General features: G+C 52.5%; 1 protein-coding gene across 1 annotated transcript in view; it reads left to right on the top strand.

Annotated features, from left to right (window-relative positions):
- The window catches only part of NKD1 (NKD1, WNT signaling pathway inhibitor), a 94378-nt gene that overhangs the window by 58462 nt on the left and 15849 nt on the right, over nt 1–20067 (top strand). Inside the window, exons 4-5 of the mRNA XM_027513617.1 lie at nt 3700–3766; nt 19117–19223. Of these exons, the coding sequence (XP_027369418.1) occupies nt 3700–3766; nt 19117–19223 (174 nt within the window). The remainder of the gene's footprint in view (nt 1–3699; nt 3767–19116; nt 19224–20067) is intronic.

Genomic DNA, 20067 nt, shown 5'->3' with positions numbered 1-20067 from the left:
CCCTGAGACAGAGCGATTGCTCTCATCCCTATGCAGAGACGGGAAGACTGAGGAACACTGGAGATAAACCTCCTTCACCCACGTAGAGCAGGGATTTGAACCGAGGTCTGAGCAGCACCAGTTCCCTGCCCTGCATCCTCTGTGCTGGGGCTCCCTTGGGACTCATGGCCAGGAGCCCTGCATGCAGGGTTTGGGGCCAGGCCCTTAGGACCAGTCTGCAGGAAGGCTCATGGCCGAGACTTGGCCCTGTCCCAAACCTAGTGAGGAGGAGCCGTGGGGCCTTTGAGTCCTGCAGGACAAAGGGGAGTGTTTGGTCTCTGACACACTGGAGCGGCTGGCTGGGCTGATTTTCTGCACTTCTTTAAGCATGATTCTTGGTCCCCAGCAAGTGCCAGGACTCTTGGCCACCTCCATCCCCATGCCCATGGGAGCCCCAATTCCACTGTACAAGGTCGGGCCAGCACCTGAAGGAGCTGGCTCAAGTCTTGGCCCTGCTGATGATCCACCGCAGGGTCTCCTCGCCTCTTGGAGGCTCCTCCTCATTTAAACCCACAGGACTGTTGGGAACCCCATTCTCTGGAGGTTCTGGTGAATATCCCAATTGATCAGTACCTCATATATATCATGAGGGCTCAGGGATGTGAGTGTCTGTCATTGGGATTGTTTTCCTATCTCATTCCTTGAGGGTTGAGGCACTTTGTAGGAAAACAGTAACAATTATACCTTTCACTTTAAAATTTGCACATTATTTTTACAAGCATTTGTTCCTCAAGAGATGGAAAGAGCAGGGCTGTTATGATGATAAAGGGAGATAATATAAAGTGCCTAGCACATAGGAAATGCACAGTAGGTGTCAGCTGACTTTTTAATGGTTTATCACTGTTCCCATTTTACAGATAAGTAGTTTGAGATTTCCCGAAGGCAGCGACTGGCCCCACATCCAGGGCGAGGGAGGCCACGGAGGCAGGATGTGATCCTGTGTCTGACTCAACATTTTATGTGGCCTCTGGCCTGGTGATTCAAAGCTTGAGGACCACAGACACCACACTCCCCAGGCCCTGGGCTGTCTGGGTCAGTGGAGGAAATGAATGTTTGCCATAGTTGATCAGCTGCATGGCCCTGGGTGTCAGTAGACCACAGAGCTGAGGAGCTGTCGATGTGTTACACAGAGCAGAGTGAGGTTTAGTGGGAAGAGACCGACCTCAGAACTTGCCAGAACTGTGCTTTCATATGCACAGACGTATCTTTAATATGTCAAGAGAGCCAGGCCCGCTCAGCAGACAGTTCTTCTCAGGGAGCGTTGAAGCCGTCATCCGAGTGATGACTGTGGGTGCGAGGCATCGTTATGGGGCTTCTTCCAGAAGGCTGCTTTGTTGCTGGTGACGTTTGGAGTCGTTAAACTCCTCTGAGTGTGCCAGTAAAAAGATGCCAGTGCCCAGAAGTTTCCATCTCACAGGTCCTGTCGGCCTTGCCAGGAGCGGTCAGGGTTGCTCAGAGGTCAGCGCCGGCTCCCAGCCTCCACTGGGCCTCTGCACACGAGGGTCTGTCGCTTCCCTTGAAGACGGTCACCCACTCCTGTGAGGAAACGCTGCCTGCCAGCCTTTCTGGAGAAGCAGCATCCGTCTCTCTCCGGCATGAAAGATCGGCTTTAATTGGCTGCCGGGGCGTCCCAGCCATCTAATGATGCCAGCCGAGTGCAGCCCTTTCCTGTCACCATCTCCCAGTTACCCTGTCAGCTCCAGCTCTGTTAACACAAACAGCCAGTTTACAAGCCCAGGAAGTGTTCAGTGATTATAATAATTGGCGGAGGAGGAGAGAGAGAAGACATCCTGACTTGAAGAATAATGCAGCCTGGTTTTGAAGTCCATGGGACACCAGCAGTCTGAATGACCACATTTGAACAATGTCTAAGAAAGGGTGTGTAATGTCCTAGAATGATTTGAAAGAAGAAAGAGAACAGAGAACACCACTTCTAATCCATAAAACGTTAGCTGTTCATCTTTAAAAAAACACACACACGAGACTTATCTCCAGCTGTGTCCAATTGATAAGATCAGCTATACAAAGCATTGTTTTTCTTTTGTTAATCGAGGCGAGCTCTTGGTTTTTCTCTTAAGCATCTCCAGTGCAGGATTTTTTTTTTCTTCTAATTTTTGAAGAGTGTGTTTTTTCTTTTTCTTTATACTTTTTTTTTTTTCAAAAGGAGAAGTTGGCGAGAGCTGCCAAGTTGAGGCTTTTTGTTGCTCCTCTTTTTGTGGTTCATGAAGCACTGCCATGGCATCACTGTGGGCATTAAGAGAGAGAAAGCAGTGTGACCCTTCCCCCCACACCCAAGCCTCATCTCTCCCCTAAAATAGGCATATTTACCAGCATGGGCTCCTTGGAACATAAATCCCATGTGATGCTTTTGAAAAAAGCTTCCTGGTCTAAATAGGTTTGAGGGGTGCAGCATAAGCTACTACTTAGGTATCTGCAGTCTGTTACCATAGTAAGTCTTGCAGTAAAGGGTCTTGTTTGCATGCATGCATGCTAAGTTGCTTCAGTTGTGTCCGACTCTGCAACCCCATGGACTGTGGCCCACCAGTCTCCTCTGTCCATGGGATTCTCCAGGCAAGAGTACTGGTGTGGGTTGCCAAGCCCTCCCCCAGGGATTGAACCTTGTGTTTCTTACATTGCATTAGCAGGTGGGTTCTTTACCACGGGAACCACCTGGGAAGCCCAAAGGGCCTTGTTTAAAACAATCCCTTTTGATCTCATTACTCCTCTTGGCAGAATACCAATAAATACAGAAGCTGTTTGACAAGCGCTAGTCTGGGCTCCTCTGTTTCTAGAGTCATCCTACTGGAGTGGGATCAGATAGATGGGACCTTTATTGATATCCCAGAAATTTCCCAGCCTGTGGACCTAACTAACTTCCCTTGCCAGCCTCACAACACGTGGGTGGCAGCCTGACCAGGCTGATTGGGAGCAGCTCTGCTACATGGCATGAGTTACTGGACATTTTAAACTCATGCCTGCAGACCAAGGCAAAGCATATGCAAGGATCAGGCCAGCTGCTGGAAGGGGGAGATGTGGGAGGCATGACTGAAGGTCAGCTAAAGGCAGAGCCTACAGGTTCCTAGATGTTGCGCTGAAGATGTTGTGTTGGGTTTATGTTAAGGGATTATGTCAAGTTTGGGTATATGTTAACAGCTGGGTTTATGCTGAGGGAGTGCTCCCTTCAGCAAACCAGGCCCTTTTTATAAAACTCATCAAGACAGCTGCCTGGGACCCTCTCATAGAGGAAGGATCCAAACTAAGGTCTCCTCTAGGGACCCACAGAGGTGGCTCTGGTCCTAAATCTATTGGGTTGGCCCAGAAGGGTAGAGGAGGGACATTTTCTGAGCTTGTCTTTGTCATTTTCCTGGGTGGAGGGTGGATCTCCCTTTCCAAGTGGGAAGTATGAGCCTGTGTAATATTTCATGGCAGGCTATAGGCTGAGAAAAACTTACTTTCTAAAAAGCAGTGCAGTAATGAACTTTACAAGTGTCATAGGCTCTCCCTACTTGACCTAAATTTCAATCAGAAGATTGAGAACAGGGTCCCTGCTTCTTTGTGACCAGCCACACACACCTTCACAATGCCACCTTGACTGTAAGGATGCCAGGTTCCTACCTGACTCCAGTACTTCTTTAATATTCCTGCTTTGTCTTCCTCTAGGAGCTTGTGGGTGAAGTTTTCAGAGAAACGCTCAGCGAGGAGGAAGAGGAAGACTTTCGGCTAGAAGGTACTAGAACCTATTACTTTCTTCCCAAGGGCAGTGAGGTGGGGAAGGACCATCTGGTCTACCTTATGCCTTTCATACCCTCCAGAAAATCTGCAGACCAGGAGGAGAAGGACAGGACTCTCTGTGGGGGTGCACTGGGGGTGGATGGGGTGAGGAGCAAGAGGGAAGTGGAGTGCCTCATTGGTCCTCACTGGGAGTGGATTCAGGCCACCCAGGCTCACATCCTGCTCTGTGTTAGCCATGGGGTCTTGGACAAGTTGTTTGACCTCACCTTCCCCACTGCGGGGGAGTGGCCACTCATAGGCTTCTTAAGCAGGGCTAGGCATGTAGCATGCACTGTATGAAGCAACCCTCATGTTTCTCCATTCACATCACACACCTGGAGCACAGGTGTGCACACACACAAACAGAGCCCCAGCCCCTCACCACTTTCCTCTGTAGTTCTCACTCCTTGCTTTCTTCAAGGAAGCAGTGCGTTGTAGAAAGAATTAGGACACTCAAGTAGAGAGTTGGGGCCCACTGGTGTACTGATTTGACTTTAGGAAGCCACGTCCCCTTTTTGAGTCTGTTTCTACACTTGTAGAATGGGAATGAGGGCCTCTTCCTATTCAATTCCCTAAGCTGGTACAATGACTGGACAGCATATGAAAGCATTTGCTGAAAGGGATAGCATTTCCCTTTTCCACTCAGAATCAGAGGAGAGAATTGCTGAACTGATGCAGCCTTTGGGCAATAAATGTGCTTTCTTGGAGGCTCAGACAATAGAGAATCCACCTGCAATGCAAGAGACCTGGGTTTGATCCCTGGGTGGGGAAGATCTCCTGGAGAAGAGAATGGCAACCGACTCCAGTATTCTTGCCTGGAGAATTCCATGGACAGAGGAGCCTGGTGGGTTACAGTCCATGGGGTCACAAAGAGTCAGACATGACTGAGTGACTAACACTTTGTACAGTAAAGCCCTCTCTGGGACTGGAACAGGGGGCTGGCAGGGGTCTCTGAGGGAAAATATAGGTCTTGGAAGGGCTTTAGGGTCCTGAGAGGAGAGTAGACCGTGCCAGGAAGTTCTGGAGGGGAGCCTTGGCAAGACCCAAGGACTGTGGCCACATCGGGCCTGAGAGCTGTGATAAATGTAGACTCCTCAGCTCCACCCAGGCTGCTGAATCTGGTCTGCTCTGTAATAGGCTCCTCAGATGACTTGTGTGCATGCTGTACTTTGAGAAGCACTATTTTGAGAGATTCACTCTGTGGCCCAGGATTTGGAGGGTGCCTGGGACCCGAGTATCTCTCAGACTTTGCTCAAATTCAAGCAGGTCCCAAATAGAAGGAGGAGGAGGCACATGGACAGACATCTCTGTCAGGACTCTAGGGTGTTTCTCTTGAGCATATTTGGATCTGATGGCTACACTCAGGCTCAGTGGCTTTGATTCTCATTGTTCCCTGGGCTTCCCCAAGCCTCAGCTGTCATCCTTGGCTCCATGGAGAGATGCCAGCACCTGGTGCCTAGAGGTGATTGGGGGAGTCAGGTGAAGGCCTGCAGGATGTAGGATCTGGGGGCTAAGGTGACCCCAGACAAGGATTACATGGGCTTCAGCACTCATTCCATTTTCTATTCATTTGCTCAATCACCTGGTAACTTAGCAAGCTCATCCTCTTATTCATTCATCCTTCCATCTATTCCATCCATCTCTCGCCATACAAGTACCCACCTGTCCACTTATCTATCCATTCATCTACCCATCACTCACTCATCATCCACCCAGTGATCCATGACCCACCCATCCAACGCTCATCCACTCATCTTTTGCTCCATCCTTCACCCACCCATCCTTCCATCACTGCCTGTTCCTTCATCTGCCTACTCTTTTGTCACCCATCCGGCCAGTCCTTATCTACCACCCAGCCATCCAGAATCCATCCTTCGCCCATCTCTCCCTCATCTATCACTCATTCCTTAACCCATTTAACCATCTTCCAGTTGTTATTCACTCATCTCACCATCTGTCTATATTTTCATCATGTGTTGAGTCCCTGGTGACTGCCCCAAATAAGGCACTTCCCTGGCCACTGAGGCTCAGCCTGAAATCATGTAATTGGTTTCACATGAGGCATCTTTCCCTGCAGACATGACATGCCCATGGAATCCTCTTCGGAAGAGGGGTGCTTTGTTCAACCTCTGATCAGAGTACGAGCCCTGTTGGATGCAGTAGCAGGAGCCCTTGGCCGAGGAACGCAGAGACTTGTCTCCAAGTCCCCCTCCCCTCCTGCTCCCACAGAGACTCGCTATGGCTTTTGGCCAGGCCCCTCCCTCTCTAACACAATGCAGGGGGGTGTGGGCTCCGCGGATGCGCAGAGAATGTGGGCACCCTGTAGAGAGGATAAACTGCTGCTGGGTGGCACTTATAAACATTGGTTGATGGAGGGGAGATAAACAGGAGGTGCCCAAGAGTCCCAGCTCCTGTCAGAGAAAGGGTGGGGGTGTTGGTGGCACTTGGTCCATCCCGTGGCCCACTAGGACCACTGCAGGTCAGGCTTCGAGGACAGCTTCGAAGGTGCCTCGACTGGGCACCTTGCCAGTCATTGATGGTGTCCGAGTATATCAGTACCACCTTTGGGGCGGGGAGGAGGAGTTGGGAGCCACAAGCCTGACTCAGTTTCCAACTAGGGATTAGACTAGGTTGTTGGTGGTCGAGTTTCCAGCCCCTTTTCTCCAAACAAAAGCTTATACAGAGCACAGAATGTAAGACAGACCAGGTTGCTGAAAGATGCAGTGTGTTATAGATAGTATGTTAATTACCTTTTATGTAACAAAAGGTACCAGACAGCACTCTGGATTTTCTCGTGTGTATGAATGTGGACCACATATGTATGTATACAATTGTGTAGCTAGAAGCTTAGACAGACAGAAAGAGTAGTTCCTTCTGAACAGGGGAGGAGGAGATTAAAATTGGAAAGCATGGTCAGAGGATTGTAGTATTAACTGTAATTAATGTTTCAACTTTTACAAGAAGAATGTGATCATGTATTCCTTTGAAGCGAAAGACTAATAACAGAATTAAAAAGTGAAAACAGTAAGTAAATAAGGCAGTAGGGCTGGGCTGCTCTGGGCCTGCCTGTGTGGCCCCTGAGGCTTCTTGGAAGGGATGCTGGCCCCAGCGGCCGCCTGTGGTTCTTGGGCCACCGCTGGTGCCGGGTCCGAGGCAGCACTCCCAGGATGATGGACGTGGCTGTGGATGGCTAGGCCTGGTGGGTGCTGCCGCGTCCTGGCCACAACGAAGCAGCCACCTGGCCTGGAGCTGGGGCTGCGGGCATCCCTCCGAGCCTCGGGCCAAGGGAGAGCAAGCTGAATCCTGAATCTCCTCTTTGTCTTCCTGTTGGCCAAGTTCATTGCCTCTTGGCTGGCTGGAGGGCTAAGGGAGAAAAAAAGCCATCTGAGGCGTGAAGATAAAAAGAAGTCTTTTAGCCATCCCAGGAGAGCATGGCTTTAGCTCCAGCGTTGTTATGTAAAGCCGGCCCTAATCCAGCGTCTTAACTGCCTTAACTGGCCAGCTGGGAGCTCGAGGGATGGGAGATTAAGGCTGGGCCCGGAGCGAGGGCTGGGACTGCGAGCTCTTTTGAACTGTGGAGAGAACAAAGTAAGCACGAAAAGTCCCGCGCTCCAGAGCTGTCCTGGCGTTGCGGGCGGGACCTGCGGCTTGTAGGGGGAGGGGAAAGGGACCCCCCCCCACTTTCTGCTGACCCAGCAGGGCGCTAAGGACTGGGGGGTTCACCCCACCCTTCACTCCAGTGCCCACCTGAGGTCCCCACCTCGCCAGTTGGGCAGGACGACAGGTGGTGGCAGCCTGGGCTTGTGGCCTGAGGTGGAGCTTGGTGTCAGGGGCTCCAGGAAGCACTGTGTCTGGGGGTGTCCTCTCGACCCAGCATCGACTGAACTCTGACTCTGCGCCTGTCAGGGGAGAAGGACCTGAAGATGGTCACAGGCCCCTTCTCTCCCCGCATCCCCTCTCTCCCCACCTGGTGCTGGCCACATCCCTGCCCAACATCTTGGCTCACTCCCACCTCTCACCCTTGGCCTCTGACCACTAACCCTCAACATCATGACTGTTTCTTGTCTTTCTACCTCGTTGCTTGGAGGTGAAAGTGGGCAGAGTGGGTTAGCTCGGCATCTTCCATAGAAAGTTTGAGTCCACAGAACTCTGCCTGCTGGTCGTGCATTTATTAAGGACCAAAAGTGAGTCGGGCAGCCCCTCCCTCTGGGGCCTGGGCCCCCCGTCTAGGCCCCAGGGCTGCTGATAGACAGGCCTTGTTTTGGCCCAGCCCAGGTGTCATCTGGCAGAGTCTGCAGGGGTCTCGGCTTCTCTGGCCCCAGAGTGGAGGTGCCTGGAGTCCTGTGGAGCAGAGCAGTGGCGTTGGGACTGACACCCAAGGGCAAAGCAGCCCCACTGTGAGCTCAAGGCCTGTCCCTGTTGGCATGGCCCAAACTTGGTCTTCCTGCCACCCCATGGGAGTACACGAGAGGCACCCTTCTCCCTTTATTCTGGAGTCAGACCCCAGATCCAGCCTGGCTGTACTGCAGCTCACTGTTTGGTCTTAGGAGAGTCACTTAACTTCTCTGTGTTTCAGTTTCTTGTTGGGGGCAGACATAGCATGTCTTCCTCTGAGGGCCTGTAACAGCGAGCTTATTTATATAAGCCCAGAGCGCAGCGCTGGTTCAGAGTATGCCAGTGTCTGGGAGCTGTCCTGACTCTTGTTTCGTGGGTTCCTCTTTCTTGAAGAGGAGCCAACTGGTGTTTGTAATTATTTACTAGTCCAGATCAAAGCCAGCCTATTTTCAAAGCTTCTTTAATCCTATTAGAATCTCTGAATGTCTCCTTCCACTCCCAGTGCGTGACATAGTCTGGCATGCCATACAGCTCAATAAAAACAGATCTTCCTTGACTTAGGATGGGGTCGTGCGTGCGTGCTAAGTCGCTTCAGTCATGTCCAACTCTCTGTGACCGTATGGACTGTAGCCTGCCAGGCTCCTCTGTCCATGGGATTCTCCAGACAATAATACTGGAGTGGGTTGCCATGCCCTCCTCCAGGGGATCTTCCCAACCCAGGGATCAAACCCGTGTCTCTTATGTCTCCTGCATTGGCAGGTGGATTCTTTACCACTAGCAGTATCTGGGAAGCCCTAGGATGGGGTCATGTCCCAATAAACCCATTGTAAGTTGAAAATATCATTAGTTGAAAGTGCGCTCACACATCTAACCTCCTGAACATCATAGCTTAGCCTTGCCCACCTTACATTAGCCTACACTTGGGTGAAATCATCTAACACAAAGCCTATTTATAATAAAGTGTTGAATAGCTCATGTCATCTATTGAATACTGTGCTGGAAGTAAAAAAAAGTTTGGCTGTCTGAGTTCAGGATGGTTGTAAGTGTATGGGTTCTTGACCCTCGTGATTACGTAGCTGACTGGGGGCTGGGACCCTCTGTCCAGCATCACAAGAGGAGTTGTACCACATATCGCCAGCCTGGGAAAAGATCCAGATTTGAGATTCCACATACAGTTGTGTATCGCTTTTGTACCGTTGTCAAGTCAAAAAAATTGTTAGTCAGGGCCCAACCATGCTCTCTAGAAGAATGAGGCCAACACCATGAAGTGATTGGAGACCAGCTCCCAGGAAAGCCCCATGTGCCCCGCTCCAGCCCATCGAGGCTCCCAGGTGGGAAATGTCAACCCTTCACAGAGCAAAGGAGCCCTTGGGAGGCCTTTCGTCCCCTTCATTTGTAGTAAGAAATCTGAGGCCCAGAGAGAGGCATGACCTGTCTCAGGTCACACAGCAGACCTGAGGACAGTCTATTCTTCACTCAACACGTTTTAATATTTGCTGAGTGCCTACTGCAGGTGTGGGGCCCTGTTAGGCCCTTGGGTTCCAGCCACGGACAAGGTAGGTGGGCCTTTCTGTGAGGGTGTTGGCACGAGGGAGGCAGGCAGTGAATTGATAACCTGGTTCACACAAGGTTCTGGGAGGGGTGGTTCTGTGAAGAGGTAAAACCCAGGGAAGGTGGAGGGTGACAGGCTTCTCTGAGGAGATGACGTTTCAGCTGAGATGCAGGTGCCAGGAAGGAGCCGCCTTGGGCGGATGTGAGGGGTGAGCAGTCAGAGGAGTGAGGGGAGCCCCAGGGTGGGAGGGTTGTGGGGTTTGGGGGAACACAGAAGGGAAGCCCAAATGGCAGCCAGAGACCAGGGGGATGGGGATGGGGCAGCTGGCAAGGGTGGGGCCCCGGGCTGGGATTTCACGCTGCTTTTGAAGAGAGACTGCTGGCAAGTTTGAGGTAGGTGAGTGCCAGATTCTGACTTCCCTTTGCACCAGAGAATTGTGGCTTCTGTGAAGGCCAGGTCATTCTGAGGTGGGGGGGAGCAATGAGAACAGGAGGCGATTGTGATGGTGCAGGGGAGAGGTGATGGTCTTGGCCTAGTGGGGCTGAGGGGCTGGAGCGACGTGGAGGGGCCTGGGGGTGGCGTGGTAGGGCTGGGAGAGAGACGGGGAGGGGGGTGAGGGAAAGAAAGGGGTCCCAGGGACACCTTAGAGACTGGGCTTCGGGAACTACGCGTTCCCTTCTGAGGTGACGATGTCTTTTGTTTTTGGATGTGTTGGCCTCAAGATGCCTGTGTGACATGCAGGTAGGGCTGTGGAGCAGACAGATGGACACCAAGTCTGGAGTTTAGGGAGCAGCTGGGGAAGAGAGAGAAAGACAGAGAGAGGGAGGGGACTTCTCAGGAAGAGGCCATGGACCGCTCCACCAGAGCCCTGGAGTCCCAGGCGAGGCTCTCAATCGATGGGGCAGCCAGTGGTTCCCGTCAGTCTGGGAGGAAGGGGAGTTCACTGCCGAGCAGCAGGGACCCCCAGATGGAGGGGGCAGGCGGGCCACACCCCGCTGGCTCCTCTCCCTCAGTTCAGAGCCTGTCCTGCCGGCGAGTGTCAGTCGCCCCGACTCCAGTCCACTGCAGTCCCCCCAGAAGCCCGGGCTGCAGCCGTGACAGCAGTTTCTCTCAAGTCTGTTCTTCATAAAAGCTCAGCTTGAACAGTGGAAATTCTGACTTGTGTCAGATACCGAGGAGGCTTTCATAGCTTCAAGTAGCTCGGGGTTAGATTTTAAAAGTTGAATTTCATCACATGTTTTAACTTGGGCGGGGATGGGGGGAGAGTGGCAGGGACATGATATTTTTAGCCCAAAGAAGGCTTTTTTCCCTTTCCCTCTCCCTCTCCTGGCGTTTTCCCCTCCCTCCCCCAACAGATGTTTCGTCTCAATCCTATTCAAACCTCAAAGCAGAATGGCCATCAACCTTATGCTCTGATGAGAAAAAAAGGCCAGAATGCTATTTGTTGGGAAGGTTTTTTTTTTTTTCCCCCTTTCTTCTTTCCCCTCAGTCACAACTGGCCCTTAAATAAAATCTACTTACAGAAAAATGTAACCTGGGGAAGCAGGAGTGAGGAGAAAAAGACCCTGGAAGGGGTAGACACCCACTGGCAGAAACTGCTGGAAGCCAGCTTCGAGAGTACTGCATTGGGTCAATTATGTGTTGGTGGTGGTTTTGTTTTTCCTGAAAAGCAAGGGCTCCAAGTGATGGAGAGTTAAGTCAGGATTCTTTGGGGTCTGTTGGATACTCAACCTGAACTTGCTTAAGATCTGGTCCATAGGAACTCCCCTGGTGGTCCAGTGGCTGGGATTCCAGGCTCCCAATGCAGGGGGTCCCAGGTTCGATTGCTGGTCAGGAAACTAGATCCCACATGCCACAGCTTAAGACCCAGTGCCGCCAAATAAATAAATAAATGTTTTTTTTTAAAATCTGGCTCATAGATTTGAAAAATCCTGAGATAGATCTTGCCAAAGAAGGGCTGGTTGATCCAGGAGCTCAAACCATGTCATTAACACACACACACACACACACACACACACACATTCATTCATTTTCTCTCTGTCTCCGTCACATCTCCGTCTTCCCTCTGTTAGTGTCTCCCAGTAAGGTAGCCAAGATGACTACCCAGCTCTGCGTCCTCATATCTTATGAGCTGAGCCATCACAGGTGAAAGATAGCACCCAAGTCCATTATTTCTTGCAAACGTTTGATTCTTACTTTACTGGCCAGGGCAGGTCTAGATTTTTGTGGGACCCAAGTTTATCCAGTTTGGGGGTTGTCTTTTTTAAGGGAAAGAATACACGATTCTCTTTCATAACTGTGGACCATTTATATACAAATATATGTATTTACATATTTCTATTTAGTATGCATTTATTTTTCACTAAACCTAAATAAATATATCCCCAATTCAAGTTCCCCTTAGCTCGATTCCAGAAATGCTTGTGTTCACTCCAATACCACATGACACAAGGGGACGGGCGGGAAGTCAGAATGGGAAGAGACAGCATTCTTAACCAAGCGAGGATAAAATACCTAATTTTGAAAGCATCATAAAAACAACCAACCACGTCCACACATTCCAACTTGGAAGGAGCCCGTGCAAGTCAGAGGCCCAGCAACTTTAACCTCGTCAGCTTCATGAACAACTGTCCTTGGGCATTAGAGCGAGGACACAGGGCCACCAGGATAAAATAAGCTGGTCGGGTCTGGGTGCTTCCAGGAAGCTTGGAGTGGGATCAGCGCCCCCATAAACCACATGGATTGAGCTGGGGGAGGGGCGGCCCACTGGAGAAAACCCAGATGCTATTATGAGAAAGAGGAGCATGGTTGCGGGACAGGCAGGAACAGGTGTTAACCATTGTCCTGTGACAGAGTGGACAGACCAGTGGCTGGGGAGGCAGGAAACAGGGATTTTCGTTCTGTTTCTACGTCTTCTGTGCTCACATCCTGATGCTGCTGCTGCCGGTTGTTGCGTTTTGATGACGATGATGATACACTCCTATGTAGGGTGACAGGCTGGGGCTGCAGCAGTCCTGATGATAGCAGTGTAATCAGGGTAGGGAAACCTAACCCAACCCCAGAGTACAGGAGGGCAGCCTTCTCAGAAGATAGGGACATTTAACCTGGAGACCTGAAGGAGGAGCAGGTGTTGAGAGACAGAAAGAGTGTTCTTGGCAGGGAAAACCGGCTCTGTGGAGAGACGGGGCTGGGAGATGGTTCCATCAAGTTGGCTTCTTGCACCTTGTAGAATGCAGGCGGTACCACACCCTGCATGGTGATATTAAGAGGACATAATGGAATAACGTGTGCACCCACTAACTTCACCAGCACCCCCAGACAGGCCACTGCTGTGTGCAAGGACACACGCATTTGTGTGTCTCTAGGACGCTCGTGCCCCGAGGAGAGCCTCATGCAGATAACGCAAGAAACCATTTGGTCTGGAATGCACATACGATATCTTTCTCTTTTTACTGGCAGCAGATTTACCCTCCTAATTATATTTGGCATAGGCTAATATTAAAATTCATCTGCATTCCCTCTAACAGCTGCTCTTGAAGGGTTGGGGAGTCAGAGACATCCTGGCAAGCCACCCTGAGCCTAAAATATTTGTGGCAGATAATCTGGACGTGGACAGTTGAGAAAGGCCTGTGAGTATGTTAAGGCCAGTGTCCAAACTCCAGCCAGGAAGCTCTGGCTTGTGTTAAATCTTACTTTCTATCAACTGAGAAGAACCTGCCAGGTAACCAGGCTAAGAGAGGTGTCCGCCAGGCCTTCCGGTATTAGTCATTTCTGGTCTTTGGTGGGGCTGACTTAATCATACCGTGTTTCAAATTCGTCTCTTCTTCCAAAGTTTAATATCTACCAGGCCCTTCTGGATTGTGTTAAAATAAGCTGGCATTTGCTGATATCATCCAGGGTTTGGATTTTAGCCGATGTCTGGGATTCAGAATGGACCTACCCCTTTTAAACTGCCCTCTTTCCCACTCCAGTTCCCAACCACAGCAGAATTCATAGTGTTTGTTACGTAGCCTGTGTTCTATCCACCTGGGGGGGTTTGGTGCAGTGGGTCATTCTGGGATGGAATATTTGCTCTGTGCACGTATGGTACACTGTGGGCAGCTGCGGGGCAGTAGCCAGCAGGGCCAGCTCTTGAGAAACTTGCATTCTGGCCACGTGGACGTGGTAGGCTCCCATCATTATCAGAAAATCCCAGAGAGGACTGCAGACTGAATGAGTTTAGACAGCCCTCTGCTAGCAAGAAATGTGTTTGTGCAAAGTGGAAAAAGGACGCCCCTCCTCAAGATACCTTTCTGCCATCTGTCCAAAAACTGTCATGAACAATATACAATCGAAGATGTCCGGCATGTGAATGGCGCCCCCGAGGTGTACCATGCACAGTTGTCAGCTTCTCAGAGCCAGTGTCCCAGTGACCCCAAGTGACCCTGACCCCAAACCCAAGGGAGGAGCCCTGGGGCACTTATCCTACTCAGGAGGGTGGGGTCTCGGGTGGGTGGATCTGTTTCATTTCACAGCCCTTCTTCTTCTCATACTGCTTGGGCGGCGCCAGCTGTCAACAGCTCTGGCTGGGTTGGCTATGCCATCCTGTTCCCTGGATCACTGCTAAACAGTCCCAAGAAAGTGACCGTGGCTCTCATAGCGTGAGGTTCCAAGGGAGCCTTGGATGCCTCCCATTAGGTGGTTCATGGGGGGCCCATGATCAGAGTTGCCTCATTTAGGTTATTTCCTACTCTCCCCAGAGGTACTCAACACTCTCTTCTTTCTCCCTCTCTTCCTCCCCACCCCCACCCCCTTTTTAAACTGGGGGAGGGGAGAGGGAAGAGACTGTCTTTGATCTCAGCGGAGGAAAAAAGTCTGTTCTGTTCAGGCTTTTGGCTAACACAACAAACAGTGTTTAAAATTTAACTTTGCTTAATTAATTAGTAATTCTGTTTAATGCTGTCTGATCTCCCTCCAAAAGGTATTTTGAAGCTTGAGAAGGGAACATCAAAGGGAGCCGGGTGAAGATGGTCAAGTAATGCATTTAATCTGGCAGTTGCTGGGGGTGGAGAGATGCCAGGTTGGGAGCTAATGTGGGACAGAGCCATCATCTGGTAAACACAGCCGGCCGGCTGGCTCCTCATGGCCATGGCCGTGGTGAGAGGAGGGACAGGGGACCGCTTCCACAGAGAAGGAGCTCTGCACGCTGCCCCAGACTCTTTGGAGTTGAGACTTGGTTTTAAGAAAGCAGAGTTGAAATTTTCTTTCTTCTATGGCTGCTGTATATGGTTGGGCAGGCTGTGGACTGCACAAGGATTTCCAGTCAAGCAGGTGAACAGCAGGTGAAATTCAGCCTGCACCCTGCCTATCAAGGCTGTATTCTCCTGGGTGTGCAAAACTGCACAGTCCACCACTTTTACTCAAAGGGCCAGGAAGAGTACCTATTTTAGGCTTTGTAGGCATTAGAATGGCTGTTGCAGCTACTCAACTCTCTTTCGCCATAGACAATGGATGTGAGTGTCTCTGTGTCCCAGTAAAACGTTATTTACAAAAATAGGTGGTGGGCTGGCTTTGGCTCACGGGCTGCCAGCCCCTGCTCTAGGTCACCCAAGGGTGTGTCAGGCTAAGTGAAAGTCTCCTTCCTCCTCACTCTGTCCCTTCCCTTCCTTTTTCTCCTCCTCCTTCCACTGCTTTCCAACTAGCAGTGTTGTTACTGTTGCAACTGAAGAGTGCCCAGGGTCCCCCTGAAACTGTGCCCCCTGAAAGATCACCTCTGGGGAGAAAAAAAATCAGTGGGCTGAACAGGCATAGGGTAGGAGATGAGGAATGAATGGGCTCAGGCTCTGGTGCTAAAACCCATCCTGACAAAAGTACTGTTCTCCGGTTGGTGGGGCCTGGGAAGCCTGCAGTGAGCCCCAGTCACCCTTCTCCCATCTACCCATGAGCCTGAGGTTGGACGGGTGGAGAGAAGGGGGTGCGTTCTGCACAGGGGTAGCTGGGGTGGGCAATGATTTGATGTCATTTAGTTTCAGGGGGCTCACTCACATGTGTATATAGAAGCAGGGCCCCTGAGTCCCAGCCCAGGCGTCTGGCACCGGGGTCTTCACGGCTGTCTGATTGATCATCTGCCACCTCTTCTGGCCCCTGGGCAGGGGACAGTGAACGGGAGAGAGGCTTTCTTTGGTGGGGGCAACAGGGTGCTGACTGTCCTTGTTCCTGGTCCCAGGCCCCAGGGCACATGGCTCCCAGTAATACTACCCACCTGTGCCTGCCCCTCATGCTGGGAAGGGGCTCCTGGGGGGTGTCCAGGTGGTCTTCTGAGCTAGGATGGGCTGAGGGGTGGGACACACTGATGAAGAAAGGACAAACCCTGGTCTTTGGAGAAGACATATGAAGGGGATAAGGGATCGAGGGGGAGGTTCCCCTCCTCCCCAGGAGAGGAGACAGGAGGGCAGGCAGGGGAGGGCCTAAGGGAGGATGGGCTGTCTGGGTGTCAGGGGGAGGGGTGCCCCAGAGTAGGAGAGAGCAGGGACAGAGGTTTCTTTTCTTTGGGTTTTATCAAGTGGAACTTGAAAGGCAACATTGAACCTGAAGGTGGTTTTCTGATAACTTCCCTTTGAACTTGAAGTTTGGTTTCGATAAGCCTCGCCGGCTTGCATCTCCAGCCAGGACCTTGGCAGAGGGAGGCAGCAGCTTTGAAGATGGAGCTGCCCTTTGTTTCCCTTTCTTCTCTTTCTTTTTCTTCTTCCCACGATGGCAGCAGCTCTGGCCCAGCGGTGTGCCGGTAGATTTGAGATGGAGGGGTCAGGGTGGTACAGGCTGTGCGCTTGGCTGTCCTTGGGTCACTGGCCAGTCTCCCACCCAACTTCTCTGGTGTCACAACCAGACCTCTTGGCCATTGAGCTGTTTGCTTTGGAGGAGCAGAGAGCGCTGGACTTGGTTTCATCCCCTACCCCAGGAGCGGGCAGCATCCTGACCTTCCTCGTGTCAACCACCCCAGCCATGAGGATGCCAGGTGCCCCCACCTGGATCTTTAGGTTTATTCTCAGTGGCCTCATTCTATGAAACCACCAGGGAGGAGCCGGGGTCTGTGACTGAGACGGGGTCTCTAGCTGGAGCCCTTGACAGCTTTAGGGAGTTGTTGCCTTGCTGTGGGGGCACGGAGATCTGGGGGCTCCCTGCATCCCACTGAGCCCAGTTCCAAGGCTCAGTCAAGAAGGGAGCTGTGATGGAGCCAGGACATCACTGGCCGTGGAGGCCTTCCTGTCCCCACCTGTCTAGCCTGGTGACTGGAGCATCTTTATCTTTATGTCTTCCCTCCCTGTCCTGGTTCCTACCCAGGCTGATATGACACTTTTGTGTCTGTTTGCATCCAAAAGCCTCAGCTTTTAGAAAACTTGGCTACTCATTTCCTGATTCCTAAAAGATACAATGTGTAGGGATATCCTGTGTGTGTGCTATTGCTTCAGTTGTGTCCGATTCTGTGTGACCCCATGGACTGTAGCCCACCAGGCTCCTCTGTCCCGGGGGATTTTTTAGGCAAGAAAACCGGAATGGGTTGCCATGCCAGCCTCCAGGGGATCTTCCCGACCATGGAGGCATTGACCCTAAAGCTCCTACAGCTTCTGCATTGCAGGCGCAATCTTTACCACTGAGCCACCTGGGGAGACCCAGGGCCATCATTCGCCAGACTGTCACTACTGATGGCTGGACCCCGTGTGCTGACCCGGGGCTCTCAGCCCTTTCAGTTGCAGCTCCTTGAATCCACACAAGGGTTCTCTGGGGAAGGGACTCTTATCATCCCCACTGTACAGTTGGGGAAACTGAGACATCCAGAGAAGTTATGTGACCTGCCTAGAGCCACACACAGTGTTGGGAGGATCAGAGCCCAAGCAGAGAGTACCCTCTTCCAGGGCTGGCACCAAGTCTGCTGAACCGAGCCAAAATCAGCATGGAGTGGTCAGCAGCACGAGCAAGGCTACTTGGGTTCAAATCCCAGCCCTGCCATTTACTAGCAAAGCACTTCCCCTCTCTGTACCTCAGTTTTCCCATCTGGAAAGTGGAGCTGATCCTGGTACCTGCCTCCTGGGGTTGCTGTGAGGACCGAGTGAGTCAATGAGCAGTGTAGTCAGCCACGAAGCTCTGAGGGCTCCCTGGGAAGGGCTTTGAATAACTGCTGAGCCCACAGGGCAGGGGTCAAGTGGGAGAGCTGGGGCACTCCCCAGTAGCCACTCCTGGGTCCCGGTCTGCAAAGCTGGGGTGTGGGAGTGTGGTGGGGGACAGGGTCAGGGGAGAGGCAAGGCCCTCCACCTGGTTTCCTGGCCTGGTAGACATATATCTCCAGGCTCCTGACTTCCCAAGAAAGTCCAGCCCTGGTTGGGGCCACTGCTCAGGGATCTCAGCTGCTCACAGGCCCTCCTGGGCCACCCTTAGTTGGACATAGGGGGAAAGTTCCTCAAGTGAGAGCCAGGCTCTGTTTGCTCCCCTGTAAAACAGGGCAACAGAATCACTGCCCCAGGGAAGCTGAGGGAATCTAAAGAGAAGAGCTGTGAGGTTCTAGAAAGCACGTTCTTGAGCAAACCTGAGTCCCCTTTATCAGGCAGAGACAGAAGAGGCTGGAGGGGTCTCATGGGACATTCAAGATCTGATGGAACCATGGGCTCAGGGATGATGGCTGCTCCCAGCCCTGTCCCCTGGCACCCCTTGGGGGTGTTCACAGGAAAGTGATGTCCACAGACCACCAGCTTTTCATGCCCATCTTCCCACTGCTACTGGGAGGGCATGGAAGGACTCGAGAGCCCTATACTCAACACTTTTGGCAGAGGGAGGCCCTTCTAGGTGAGCAGAGGCAGAATGGAAGTCCCAGGGTGAGCTGGTTCCTGAAGATACCAAGGTGTGCACGCGCGTGTGTGTGCTTCCTCTACCTCAGTGAACTCCATTTCCGTCACTCCCCATTTCTGTTCTCCTTCCTGACCACCCACCAGTGTGCGACCTGCTGAGCCCAGGTGGGTGGTATCTTTGAGGTCACCGCAGTGTTCTCAGGGAAGGCAGGGAGACTGCAGAAAGCAGCCGTGGTCCAGAGCTCCCTCTGGGGTCTCCAGAAGCTCCACTCTGTCCTCATTCACCTGGTCTTTGGCCCAAAGATGCCCTGGGTGGCCTCAGGCTGCTTCTCTGGGCCACAGAAAACAGAGGCCTGCGAGGCCCACTGGTAACCTGAGCGGCTGGCGAAGAGGCACCCTGGGAGGGGGCCTCCCCTGGGACAGCCCTGGGCATTAACGGGGCCGGAGGACAGAGGGATTTGACTCTAGCAAAGTGGCCGGGCAGAGCGGGCCCGCCGTGCTATGGTGGGGACGGCCTCCGGACAGAGCCACAGGGTCTGGGCCTGGGGTGGCTCAGCGCCTTCTAACTCATGCCTTCTCCCTTATTCCTTCCCCCCGCAGTGGCCCTGCCTCCCGAGAAGTCAGACGGACTGGCCAGCGGAGATGAGAAGAGGATGGAGAAGTCAGGCGAACCCTGCTCGGGCTCCAAGAAACAGCTGAAATTCGAGGTAAATTTCCTTTCCTGGTGCTGAGCCCTGGGCGGAAGGGTTTTCTCTGCCCGGTGCTGGTTTTTGATGGGGGGGGAGGGATGCTGAGGCCCCTCCAGATGTGACAGCCCCTCTCCTCCCCCATGAACAACCTTTCCTCCTGCCACATCTGGGGCTACCCCAGCTCGGCACAGGCCCTAGTGACTCCCCGCGGCCCTCCCCTCTCAGCTCAGGCCCCTGGCCTCTCACCATGGGGTAGTGGCCAGAGGCGGTGGCCGCTGGGCTGGGGAAGGACAGGAGAGTGGACAGGGGAGATGGCACTCTGGCCCCGGTGCTGCCGTGACTGCCTGCACTTCCTCTCTGGTCCTCCGTTTCCTCGTGGGTGAAGGAAACCTTTGCTACCAGCTCCCTCCCAAGGCTGTCCAGGGGGCCAAAATGGGGCTCACAGGTAGGGTAGGTGACCAGGAGGCCTTGGGCAGGTCCTTCACTCTGGGATTCAGGTGCAGGTGTGCTCAGTCCCTTCAGTCGTGTCCGACTCTTTGCGACCCTGTGGACTGTAGCCCGCCAGGCTCCTCTGTCCATGGGATTCTCCAGGCAAGAATACTGGAGTGGGCTGCTAAACCCTCTTGCAGGGGATCTTCCTAACTCAGGGATTGAACCTGCATTTCCTACATCCCCTGCCATTGGCAGGCGGGTTCTTTACCACTAGCACCACGTGGGAAGCCCAGGTGGGGCTCAGATGGTCAACAGCAAAAGAGACATGCCCACCCAGAGCCCACGGTCTGTCTGTCCTACCTCCCTAGATGGTATGTTAAGCTCCTTGTGTGTACCAAGCACAGGTCCAGGTGCTAAGTGGGAGACCCAG

This window comes from Bos indicus x Bos taurus, chromosome 18 (assembly GCF_003369695.1).
Source record: "Bos indicus x Bos taurus breed Angus x Brahman F1 hybrid chromosome 18, Bos_hybrid_MaternalHap_v2.0, whole genome shotgun sequence".
Lineage (NCBI taxonomy): Eukaryota > Metazoa > Chordata > Mammalia > Artiodactyla > Bovidae > Bos > Bos indicus x Bos taurus.
This window is presented reverse-complemented; position numbering and strand designations above follow the sequence as displayed.